The 13,408-nt window shown below is 37.2% G+C and overlaps 1 protein-coding gene across 1 annotated transcript in view; it reads right to left on the bottom strand.

The window, feature by feature from the left end:
- Positions 1-4,060: 4,060 nt before the first annotated feature.
- The window catches only part of LOC139735791 (glyoxalase domain-containing protein 4-like), a 30,969-nt gene continuing 21,621 nt past the window's right edge, over positions 4,061-13,408 (bottom strand). Inside the window, exons 6-7 of the mRNA XM_071646542.1 lie at positions 5,615-5,701; positions 4,061-4,505 (exon numbers count right to left, since the gene is read on the bottom strand). Coding sequence (XP_071502643.1) covers positions 4,437-4,505; positions 5,615-5,701 — 156 coding nt within the window. The 3' untranslated portion in view covers positions 4,061-4,436. The remainder of the gene's footprint in view (positions 4,506-5,614; positions 5,702-13,408) is intronic.

The raw sequence follows: 13,408 nt of genomic DNA, 5'->3' as shown, positions 1-13,408 counted from the left end.
TCATTATTTGAGATATGTATATGTCACTCTATGGGATTATGGGGCTGCATGAAAATAAGGTGTGTGATACATTTCGTACATTGCAGTACAAGGCATATATTTGACATTCCCCCCCCCCCCCAAACTCATGTTATGCCCCATCCTCTCCCATTGTCCTGCATTCTTGGGCAACACAACTTAGAACTACATTTACTCATTTCCACACCACAGGCACATACTATTATACAGGGGCGGATCCAGGAATTTCCTTAAAAGGGGGGGGGGGGGGGTACAACAAATATTTTTGTGCTACTTCCGGGTTTCATTTTTTTTTTCTTTTTATTTCTTTTGTTTTAACAAAAAATAAAGAGGGGCGTGCACCTGGTGTGCCCCCTTCTGGATCCACCACTGCATATAGGCACACACACAAACACACTTCTTGACAAACTTGTATCACAAGGGAAAAGATACTAGTAGTCCGTTGTTCAAGCACTGGTTACACTACATGTATACTTTTTGCCTTGGGAGACGATATTTTCTCTCTGAATCATTTAATATTTTGCCCTCATTTGTCAAATATCACACACACACACACACACACATACAAACATACCGACGTACACACAAGTTTATTCATCTTGCCTAAACTTAGTACAGTGTAATCCATATGGCAACTCATTTTGTGATGTTAAAAGCATGGAGAAGGTAGCACCATTCCATAGGAGCTGACAACAAGACTCATTAAAACCTCACATCCCTTGTCAAACCTACAAACACACGCAAGTAATCAGACACACACACACACACATCTTTATTGGAGAAGCTAGTATTATTTCATGGCATTTGAAGTTCACTTTGCCCGTAGTTCCAATTTGCATCTCTTGTAACACACTAAGCCAAGAATGACAGGACACACAATGTGTACAGCATAGAAAGTATAAATCTATTTCTGTATCAAAATATTACATTCATCACAATACTGACAAAAAAGCAATCCCATTCTGTATGCACCAATAACACTGTATATTGTACTAATTCATGGAGATGACTTCTTTTTTTTTTTTGCCAAAGTAATCTTCATTTTCTAAAGCCTCTAAAAGGAAGTGCATATTTAGATACTGTGGTAAGGGAAATTTAAGGCTCAATCACATGAATTTCTAGATATTCTGGGCCATAAAAAAACAACAAACAAACAAACAGCAAACTATGGTGTAAAAAAAAAAATGTGTATCAACATTTAATACAAGAAATGAATGAAAGTAGGCAAGGTCCTAAAGGTCAACACATGATTGTCTAAAAGAAATTTGCACTCTTACTCTTGTACACCCTGTTATCTAGGAAAGTCATAATGCAGGGAGAAAATTAAAACTAAAAAAAAATGAAATGAAAACATACAATAAAATCAACTTGAAAATTTTCCTCTGTTCATATGTCAATGTATGAAGCCTGTCTCTCCCCCCCCCCCCCCCCCAAAAAAAAGTACATTTTTTGGAAATCACATAACAGCCAATTTGACAAGTTATACATCTGCCATTGTATGCACATGTCTCATATTGCTCTCAGACAAATTTATCTCTTGAACTAATGATGCATGCATATTTGTGGTAAATGATGATGCATATAGACATATATGAACTAGTAACTGATGACTGAAGTTAACCAATATCATAAAACTTGAAGCAAATCTCATGGGAAATTAGAGAGAAAAAGAAAAGAGACAAAAAATTTACACATCAATATGATTACAATACAAATATAAGTGAAAATTTTAATTTAGTTTCAAAGTTTTACAAACTGGCAGCAGGATATGATGGCTGTGTTTCTGTACATCTTCTGTGTCTATACATATAGGGCTACATATTCACAAACAAGAGACCCGGGGGTCTCGAGCTCACCTGAGTATCGCAAGTTCACCTTTCATGCATTCTGGCAGACTCTTACCTGAGAACATTGGAAACTTGTGGTGGGGTAGCTTTGAGAGCTGGGGGCATGGTGTCCATTTGCATATTCCATCACACTGGTAAAAATACCTGCAAGGTACACTGTACTTTATAGAATGCTGGACTATGCAGTTTTGAAACTTTTGAAATGAACAAACTTGGAACTACAGTCATCAATGTACAAACACAAAGTAATTTTGCTTTATCAAGTCTGGTTCTACAGAAGAATTGTAAATATTCCTAAATGTGGGGGGGGGGGGGGGGGGAATTAGGCCCCCTCGGTCCCCAAAGGGAGCATGGTGCCATGTTGAAGAAATTGAGATCTTAACCAGGGGCGGATCCAGGAATTCCGTAAAGAGGGGGCGCGTTTACAAAATTAAAGGGGGGGGGGGGGGCATGCACCCCTCCCCCCATTTTTTTCTTTTTATTTCTTCTGTTTCAACAAAAAATAAAGGGGGGGGGGGGTTGGGCGCCGGTTGCGGTCCTCCCTGGATCCGCTACTGTTAACTCCCTGGCATGCAACCTGTCAAGTTTGGTGAATATTCATGAACATGTACAATTTACACCACCATTTGGACCCATTCCACCCCACTCCCTTGGGTCAAAAGGGGGGGGGGGGGGTCCCAAGGGGGAAGGGGCACCCCTGATTCTGCCATGAACAAACTTGAAACAACAGTCATCGACTCATTGTATTAACTTAGCTCAATCACTTCTGGTTCTAGAGAAAATCTAGTTACACCCCTAGATTCCTTACTGGGGGGTGGGTTGGGCCCCCTGGGGGCCCCCCAGGTGGGGCATGGTGCCCATTTGATAGAATTGAGATTCTATTCCCCTAGGGATGCTACCTGCCAAGTTTCGTGAAAATTCATAAAGGGGTTTTCAAGAAAAAGATGAAAAATTACAATTTAGGCCCCAATTTAGGCCCCCTGGGGTCCCCCAGGTGGGGCATGGTGCCCATTGGATGGGAATTAAATTCTATCCCCCTAAGGATGCCAACTGCCAAGTTTGGTGAAAATTCATAATGGCATTTTAAAGAAAAAGATGAAAATGTACAATTTGGGCCCCATTAGGACCCCTCCCATCCCCCTCCCCTAGGTCCCAAGGGGGGCACCCCAGATTCCGCCATGAACAAACTTGAAACTGCAGTCATCAATGTACTAACTCATAGTATTAACTTAGCTCTATCATTTCTGGTTCTAGAGGAGAAGATTTTTTAAGATTTCTTAATTTTTTTTTTTTTTTTTTTTTTTTTTTTGGGGGGGGGGGGGGTTTGGGCCCCTCTGGGGGCCCCCCCCCAGGTGGGGCATGGTGCCCATTTGAACAAATTGAGATCCTATCCCCCTAGGAATGCTACCTGCCAAGTTTGGTAAAAATCGGTCATGGGGTTCTCAAGAAGAAGATGAAAATGTAAAAAGTTTACGCACGACGGACGCCGGACGCCGGACGACCCACGACGGAGGCCGGACGAAGAGCGATCGCAATATCTCACTTGAGCCTTCGGCTCAGGTGAGCTAATAATGTGTTGATATGACTCACAGGAAATATAAACCTGCTATGCATGGTATACATTGTACGACATAATTGTAATAATTTTTCCAAGGCTAATAGTGGAGCATTTTTACAAGTTTGCCTCAGCTTTTATTTCTCTTCATTTGTTTATTGATCAACATTGCGTCATTTATAAAGGACATGACTTTTATTCAGGCATATTGTAATATAGATCTATGGAGAAGAAATATTCATATAAAACTCTGAATTTCATCCACAAAATATAATGTTTAATTTTTGATTGGAAAGCATGACACTACTACCTTTGTACAGAATACATAGATTCTTCTACTGAACAGATGTCATCATTTCAAATATATGTATGATCAAATTAGCCAAATCTTATAATTTGATTAGTAAAGTTTATGGAAGGCTAAAAAACATATTGTATAAAACAAGATTTTTTTTTTTAAAAGATTTTTAGTCTAAAATAAGAATTGGTACCTCCTGCATCTTGGATCTTGGATCTGTTTTCTATCAAATGTCATTCTAAAGGTATTAATATCAGCCCTTCATATCTGAGATGGCGATGTGAAATTGACAAAGTCTACCGCCCTCTTGTGATCAAATGCTGCAGATAATATGTTGCAGCCATAATTTGTCAATTCTGCATCTCACAATGCTCCCCATTAACAAGGCTGTTTCCTGGACTCGCCTCACATTGCCTGGCAGCTGAAAAGAAGTTTTTCCTCGCCTGCATGGCCACAACAAGTGTGGGACAAGCACTTTTGTGGTGTGAAAAATTGTCCTGGTATGCTCTGATGATGCTGTTAACATGATTTGCTCGATTCCATGATCTTCTTGAAAATCAAACCACATTCTTTACTGATTAATGTTCATAGAGATATTATATTGCCATGATCTAGTCTTCAGCAAACCACACTACTTGCATCATAGATTCCAATGCATATACATGGATGGCTCCACACTACACACGCCATGTGACGTCCAGTTCAACTTTCATCTGTTCTATGGTTTGGCTGCTTTTTTCGCTTGCTTCTTTGCAAACCACTCGTCGCTTTTGTCAGCAGCAATTGCCTGAAAAAGAAAATGTCAAACAGGATTACATAAATATTTATCTATTTCAGGAAGATATACAAAGTTCCTGTGATCTAAAATGCTCAAAATGGGTATCTGCGTACAGTGATGACCAAGACACACATCTAAAAGAATCATAATTAACCCTATATAGCCTGGCCTATTTTGAAACTGCATAGCCTGTGAAGTTAAAGTCTTAATCTCCCATCTCTACCAAACCTATACCATTCCTTTAAAATCCTACTCAAGTTAACGTCAAACATATTCTGCAATTAAAGTTTCAGGAAGGACAATCAGATGAATGATACCAGTAACATTCATCTCTCAAAATACTGATGGATCAAATTCTTCTGACAAAGGACAGTTAAACTAGTACCAAAAACAAATGCAAGGTTAAGAATATTGTTAGAACAAACTCTTCAGAGGCTTTTCATAAATGGCTTTTCAGGCAAGCCAACAGGTGCATGTTGTATCTCTGACAGGAGGTAGTTTCTCAAGCTCTTTTACACAATGAACACTTAGAGGAAACCTAAACCAAAAGAAAAATGTGGATTGAGTGAAAGCAGCAACATTATTACATGTACAACACATCAGTGAAAGTTTGAGGAAAATCAGACAATTGATGCAAAAGTTATGAATTTGTTAAGGTTTGGTGTTGAAACCGCTGGATGAGGAGACTACTAGAGTTTATAACGGCATGTGTGGACAACAATATAAAGAAAATATAAAGGGACTTCTTCCATATTTTTCATGAAAATTACATATTCCATCAACTTGACTCTGACATATGTTAAGGGTAGTACATAATCATTCCCCTGCTTTTTGAAAGCAGTTAGTCAAGTGCTCCTTAATTATGCTACAAAAGTGAAAGCATGTTGAATTTTCTATAAATTTTCTTTATAATTATTGCCCACACATGATGTCATAAACTCAAGTAGTCTTCTCATCTAGCGGTTCCAACACCAAAACTTTACTTCAAATTTTCACTGATGTGCTCTACTAATGTTACTGCTTTCACTCAATCCACATTTCTCTTTCGAATTTTGGTTTCCTTTAATGAGGGTCACCTGTACCGCCTCTAACAATTTTTTACACAATGGTGAGCTCACCTCGTCTAGAAGACTGTCGGCTTTGGGATCCATCTGTGAGAGTTCCTGGAAGGCCTCGTCTCCGACGAAGCAGATCTCATGTCCATCCTGGGGAGATATTTAAAGATTCAAGACTCAAAGGCCCAAATTCACAAAGGAGGTACAATTGAAACCATGGTTTACACAAATTTCTTCTGCATAAATGCGATTGACATATTGCGTATGCCAACAGACGTCCAGGAGCAAACACGCATTGATAAGCGCATGTTAAAGGTACGCCTATTGCACGCTAATTTTAGACCATGGTACAAATTCTGTCATGAAAATGCTTGCATAACATTCGTTTTTGGTCATGTAAGTGCACTTATATTACCAATAGTATATTATGATTTAATACACACAATAGCACAGACTACACACAATGGACATTCCATATTGCAATCCCTACAACAATATCTGATTGAGTTTCATTTTATTTCTGAATTTCTTTATCATACATACATGAAATACAAAGTCTATTGAACAAACAAATTGAGCACAGTATAATTTGAATCTGACAGTTAAGTAAACACAGTTTTAGAAACAAACTTCATTAACCCTACTCAGGCCGGGCTTTTATGGGTGTTCTGTGGCCGGGGGAGGGTTGATTCAACCCCCCCAAGATCTCGGCCGTTGATCGCGCAATTGCCACGAAAATTGGCTAATGCGTTACCTGTGGTGTAATCTACCAAACTATAAGAAAAGAAATGGAAATTTTTGTCATAATGATTAATTATACTAATATATGCATAAAATCATTCATTTTGCTCTAAATCAGAAAGTAAAGCTCCTAGAATCCTAATTTTTGGTGATAACATTCTTTGTAGCAATCCTAACAATATGCTTGAAAAAAAATCTGGAATCAAAATTAATTTCTTTTGTATTTTATTGTTTTATGAATTTCTTATGCATTTCTTTGTTCTTCGACCTTTTGTTTTAACATTTTTTTCACAAAATTTATGACAGAACCTATTTCAAGTGTAATTATGCTAAATCAATTAGTTTCAGCCTATGAAAGTGAAAATAATCATATCTTTATGAATAAGAAGAGAACACTCCATTTGCATTAGACTTTATACACAAAATCATGTTTTTGAGCCATTTTCAGTCTGACAGGCATATGTATAAAAGGTCGTGCAGAGTCGTAACGGTCAGCGCGATTTTCGCAAAAAAGGTGTCAAAAGATGCGCGAGACTTGAAAGTAAACAGTCAGAGAACGGCGTGGTCAAAAATTTTGCGGAGCGGAGAAGTCGCGAAAAATGTCGAGGGGGGTTGATTCAACCCCCCCGGCCCTTTTAGGGTTAAGAGCTGAAGAGGCAAAGGAAGTGATGAAATAATGCAGAATCGAGCATGTTGTACAACTTCTAAGGCTCAGTCCCATCCAGACATGTATGAAAATCAAACTACTAACCTGTTGTTTTGTTTTATTTTTTGTTTACACAAATTTTTTTTTTTTTACAAAGCCAATTGAGTTAAGCAGGAGTCACTTCAAAAGAGCCATGTGAGACATTTATAAATCAGAGCGCTCTCATACTAGAAAGGAAATGGAAAAATTTGACCAAGGTGTTGTAGATAAAACAGAAATATTTTTGTGAGGAAAGTAGAAATCGTTAATTAGGAGTGAATATTCACAAATAGTTCTAAACACACATTGTGTATAGAGCAACAGACCTGACAGGGGAAGGGGAACCCTACACATTCTTTCCCCCAAGGTGATGGGGACACTGCTACCACTCCCACCGGCATTTATCTTCTACATATTTAGGTCTCTCTTTGCATAATTTGGGCCATCCTGTGATGATCCATGAATGACTATTGGTCTTCACGTATCAAATCAGTTACCCTCCAGATACAAAAGGATTACACAGTAAAGATTTCTTGATATAAGGAAGACAAAAGATTCTTCCCTTTCTTCCCCCTGCAAACTTTTGCATTAAATAATGGATAATAAATTGAAACAAAAAAAAATCACCAAATTTTCATATCTCTCCTGGTCAACAGTGATAATTCTTAAATAAAGCTTTTCATAAACCTCTAAAAATTTTACATTTTAAAAGGATGGTATAGTATTGCTGGAGATGAGAAATGGGCTTTTAACTTTTTGCGAGAGATCAAGAAACCATTTACTAAAGAGTACAGAGCATACCATTCTAAGAGGAATAAAAAGTTGATTTGATGAAAATCGGTTTTGTAATGGCCAAGACATCCAAAAACAAAGTAAAACAAAATAGTTGGAATAAAATTTGGGTCTCACCTTTTACTAGTATTGCTCTGTTTTGGGTATCTCAGCCATTTCGAAACAAATTTTTATCAAATAAACGTTGAATTTCTTGTGGAATTGCATGCTCCTTCATATTCATATCAAGAGGTTTCTCACTATCTCACAAAAAAATGTTATAAACCTGATGTAAGGTCTCAACCACAACTATGTGATCCCTTTAACCCTAACTAGGGCGGGGGGGGGGGGGGGGCCTCCGAGGCCCCCCCTCGACGTTTCGCGCGATGTATCGCTAACGCGAAAAGCTAATGCCGCAACGTTTCATGACTTTTTTCTTTCGAGTCTCCCGCATCTTTTGACACCAAATTTGCGATGCCCAGGCGCGCGGTTCCGAAGTTGCGCATAAATATGTACATGCATGTCAGACCAAAAATTGCTCAAAAACGTGAATTCGTGTACAATTTCAATGCAAACTGTGCTTACAGGCAAATTTCATAAAAGCATGATTATTTTGGGGTATTATTGATCAAAATCAATAAATAACGTATTTTCTTGTTCCGAACAATGTCGCGGACAAGTTTCATCGAAAGAACAATGAAAAACATAAAGTCAAAAAAACAAAGAAATACATAAGAAATTCAAAAAACAATAAAATACATAAGAATTTTTTTCAGATGGCACAGTTTTTTTCTCTTATATTTGCTCAGGAAACTAAAAAGAATATTTACACAAAAAATGTGCCCATTTTGAGCTTTATTTAGTGATTTATACCAAATTGTCTGATTTCATGCATCATTATGCATAAATTAACATAATTAACTCTTAACGTGCCATGGTCGCCGATCGGCGACCATAGTCCTGACGTGCCATGGTCGCCGATCGGCGACTAAGAAGAGCAAGAAAACTCCTGCTCATTAAAATGTTTGTGGTATCATAATTACTTGCACTATGAAACTGCCATTGATATATAATGACAGCAGATAAGTGTATCTATCGTTTGAACTAAATATTTGTGTATGCTTACATAGGATTTTTTAGAGTAAATTCATGATTTTTCGACAAGGTATGTTTTCTTCGCGCCGGGAAAATTCGGCGTGAGCGCACCCTCTGTGAGCTGTGTATAAATCAAAAGTCTCATTGGTAAACCACGCGTGTGTACGCTATTGAGTCTGCGTGTCTTTTCTATGAGGTTCCAGTCGTCTTGTTCCGCTTGGATGCTGTCCTGCGGGACGGCTGAAAGCATGCTTTCATTTTGTCCCTCAGAGAAGGTCAGCTTTTATTTTGACGGTCAAGCCTTTCATCCTTTTGTCTGTTTGATGTACTGTAATCGTCCCGACGCTTACATACAATCAGATACAAAAGAAGAAAACGCCTTTGTCCTTGTGTATGCACGCGTACCAGCAAGCGAAAACTTGACTCGTGAACTAAGCCGCACGGCACATCCATATAATTTGCGTTGACGTGATCGTCATTGTTTTTAGCCTGTCATTGCCGGTCTCCTTGTCCAAATGAAAGTGAATACCAGGAGAAATTTAGGTTGGCGTACTTTAGGACTAAAGACAGAATGGTAGAAAAAGAGGGGGAGGTGAAAAGGGTATAAAAATACCCAGGTATAGTCCCCTTTTGTGTATGAATGTGTCATTACATAATATCATTAGCGCTAGAAAGAGTTCGATATACACACCTTGAGAAAGGGAAGTACTGAATACATAATGCAGCTGATATGGTATTGCCCGACATCATAGTAATTTCGTACGCATATTTCTGCGTACTTACGATCTTCAATACTCGCGGGACCTCGTAGACTGGCCTCACAAATCGTTTATAAGGACCGAAACCGCAAAAATAGAATGCAACACAAAAATGCATAAACGTTAAGAAATTCACATTTTACCTCAGATTTAGAAGAAGATGTCGATTTATCGCAAGATTTTATCATGGGAACTATTCAAAATGTTCGTATTAGACATTTTGCGGTGAGAAAAAAAATGAGCCTCATTAGCCGATTCTTTTTCTCTTTGTCCTCCCCTCGGTAAGAATACTAGTAGGTACATGTAGTGAACCTTGGGTAAGAATTGTGGTTCTGGTGCAAGAACAAGATGTGAAAGCATTGACTATGCCATTACGAAAATCATGTACCTAATTATAATGCGATTTTTTTTTTGCGGTTGTAAAAGACAACTTTTGATTTTTTTTTTTAAATTTTTGGAGAAAAAGATATGCTTGAAGCCTATTCTCCAAAAACCTGAGTGAATAATTTGCGTACTTTTGCTGAATTCGTATTTTCAGGACTTTGTGAATAACCGGTGTTATTTTTTGCCGACATTTCATCCACTTTGTGCTGAATTCAAAGCCACAAAAAAAAAGGCGTTCGGTGATACGATCCGCTCTCCTACTGTATACATAGTAAACGATTCATAGACATTCACAAAGCACACATCGCGATAGCTAATGTCCTATCTTTTTGGCCCTTTGTATGCGTTTATTGTGTACTTTCTTCTGACGATAAGTGTCCCATGTTTTGCAAAATGGTAAAGTGCTCAACAAAACTAGTCAACAAAAGGAATTCCAATGTTGACATTGATCAAATCCAAAAACGTACGTGAAGGACTTTCCAAGATAGCGGAAGTCATTCAAACTGACTAAACTCTCACTAAACTGACTAAACTCTCCTGTGGACTTACGAACCTTATTGCTATCTGCACCGCGTAGTGCGCCGTGTTTTCATTTCTGTTGTTGTTATCGTACGTATCGAGGGCTGCAAATTATTATGACGTTACACTTCTGAAGATCGTTTTATAACGGATTTTTGACTCGGTGAAAAATCCATCGGAAATACAAAATAAAGATATTACTTTTGACATTTCTGGGCAATGAATCGAACCGCGATATGTCTTTATTTCTTCTTATTGTTGTTGTGTATCAATGAGCTCCTCATATACTTGGCGAGCAACTCTCTTGCACTTCCTCTTCTACAAAATTTCGTGAATAAATTTGGCAAATACAACAGATCACAGTACTGTAGGCTGTCTTACTTGACACCTGACGCTGTTTTACGTAATTTGTGCAAAGTGCAACGTGATTTTGACCTTTTTTTTAGCTTAGCTTTTTTGTTCTAATCTAAGATAGAACTAAGTGTACCTGTATAATCAAACCTTTTGTTGTGGAACTTGCCTTGATTCTTGTTTGTGTGTTGTTTGATATGTGTGTGTGTGTGTGTGTGTGTGTTCTTTTTTTTTGGGGGGGGGGTACTATCCATACAAACGATCAAGACGCAGCCTTTTTCAATATTCAATAATTGGTGCAATTTGGTCATACAAGAATGTCGTTAACTCAAATCTTTACTTCACAAAATAAGTGAAGAAGTCGAGGTAAAATTATTATATCTCTCTATGATATATGAATAACTTCAAATTATTGTTGTAACGTTAACCTCAATATCCATCTGTCCCTTCTCTCTCTCTCTCTCTCTCTTTCTGACAGAATCGCTTTGTCTCTCAAACTCTTGTTGTTACTAATACCCTATTGGCGAATTTCATTTCTTCTTTTTTTTTTTTCTCTCTCTCTCTCTCTTTTTTTTTGGGGGGGGGGAGAGAACTATATACTCTAAAGAGGAATTGCTGTACAAGGCTTCGTGCATTGTTTCTTCGTACCTTGCGTCTCGTATGATTTGATGCGAATATAAAAACTGTTAGCTTACATGTTGACGTTGTTGTACAGTACGTTTGCATGGAGTGCATGATTTGATGAATTCCTTTGTTGTGCATGTTTTCAGCTTCGCTTATTATACTTTTCCAACCTTACATGCAACTAAGTGTGCTAATAATCATACTCTTGCTTTGTTTGTATGTGTGCTTTTGAGTCTTGTTTGTCGGTTGTTTATTTGATTTTGTGTTTTTAGGCGAAGAAGAAACTGACGACCTCGATCTATGTATGTATACAATATATATATATATATATATATATATATATATATATATATATATATATATATATATATATATATTTATATATATATATAGAGAGAGAGAGAGAGAGAGAGAGTAAGAAATATACGCATATTATATACTTATATACTTATATATATATATATGTATGTATATATACATATATATATATATGTATATATATATATATTATATGCACACATGTTTATTATTATTATTATTATTATTATCGTTATACTGTATGTCATAGATAACTATTTTTGGAACGTCGAGTTCCATTTCCATTCGTCACTTTCTCTCTCTCTCTCTCTCTCTCTCTCTCTCTCTCTGTCTTTCTGGCAATAGTATTCTCTCTTCAAACTGATCTCACTCCACATATACAACCTGTTACTGAATATACATTGCACCTTCTCTCGTAAGATACTACTAGTATCCTTCAGTAGTTACATACACTTCAGTTTTGCAATCTCACTATAATTGATCAGCTTTGATCTGACATTACACACTCAGCAACGCTGATTAAATTACAAATAAGAAACAGATGAGTATAGTTTATCTCTTTCACTCGTCACTGTGAATAATGCTTTATTTTCAATTCCTCATTCACACGATGACTAGTGATATCCGGAAAAGAATTCACTGCTCTTACATTGACAACTTACATGCATGTAATATGTGGTGATATGACAATTACTTATTCAAATGCGATCGTGGAACTCGCTGTAAAATCATAACAGCGGCTACTTATTGTTGAAGAGCCAAGGAATAATTACACAATGACATAAATAACCCCACATAATCTAAAGTTTGATAAGATACACCATTGAATTCATAAACACGACAATATACCATCGAGATTCAGAATTGCCACTGACAAGTATACATTGTAAGTGTAATGAGCACTACACAAATCCAAAATTCCATAATTTGTCGGACATATGTATGTATACAAAATAAATTACTAGTACAAGTTGATAATAAACTTGCTAGTGGCACAATCACTGGCATATCACTGGTTACTCATGGGGATCGATTTGACCCATAATATCAACCTTTTCTGATAATACAAGAACTTGTGAGCTACATCTCAATAAATTATCACATTGTCATTGATATTTTGTGTATAACCATATCATCAATATGAACGTTTATCTCTTTGTACAGTATTTGATTTTTTTTAATGCTATTAATTACTATTTCGAAGACTTACGGATGATAAATAACCAATCCTTACAATTACGGGAATATCACCATTATTGTAATGTACATACATTGTGTGTACACTGTAAATAGGCAATGTAATATGAGAGATAACTTGGCAGAGAAATTCATGTCTAAAGATTTCACGTTACCCTGGCTAATGACATAATCATTGGTAATTGGGATCGATTTGACAGACAATAACCACCTGGTTTTGTGTACATGCAAATGAGTACAAGTGAGAGTACACGGAACGTTTCTTTTGGGGTGAAGTTCAGACAGATATCGCGATTATACTTCAATACATCTCAGTCTTGGATCGTAAAACCAATAATGTCCATGTAATTACAATGAATCATGCACCTGGAAATGCTTGCCATCTGTGAGCTGTAATTTGAACATGCATATTCT

This window comes from Diadema antillarum, unplaced genomic scaffold (genome assembly GCF_040938485.1).
Source record: "Diadema antillarum isolate AM-2024a unplaced genomic scaffold, OU_Dant_1.0 seq00000597_RagTag, whole genome shotgun sequence".
NCBI classification, from domain to species: Eukaryota; Metazoa; Echinodermata; class Echinoidea; order Diadematoida; family Diadematidae; genus Diadema; species Diadema antillarum.
This window is presented reverse-complemented; position numbering and strand designations above follow the sequence as displayed.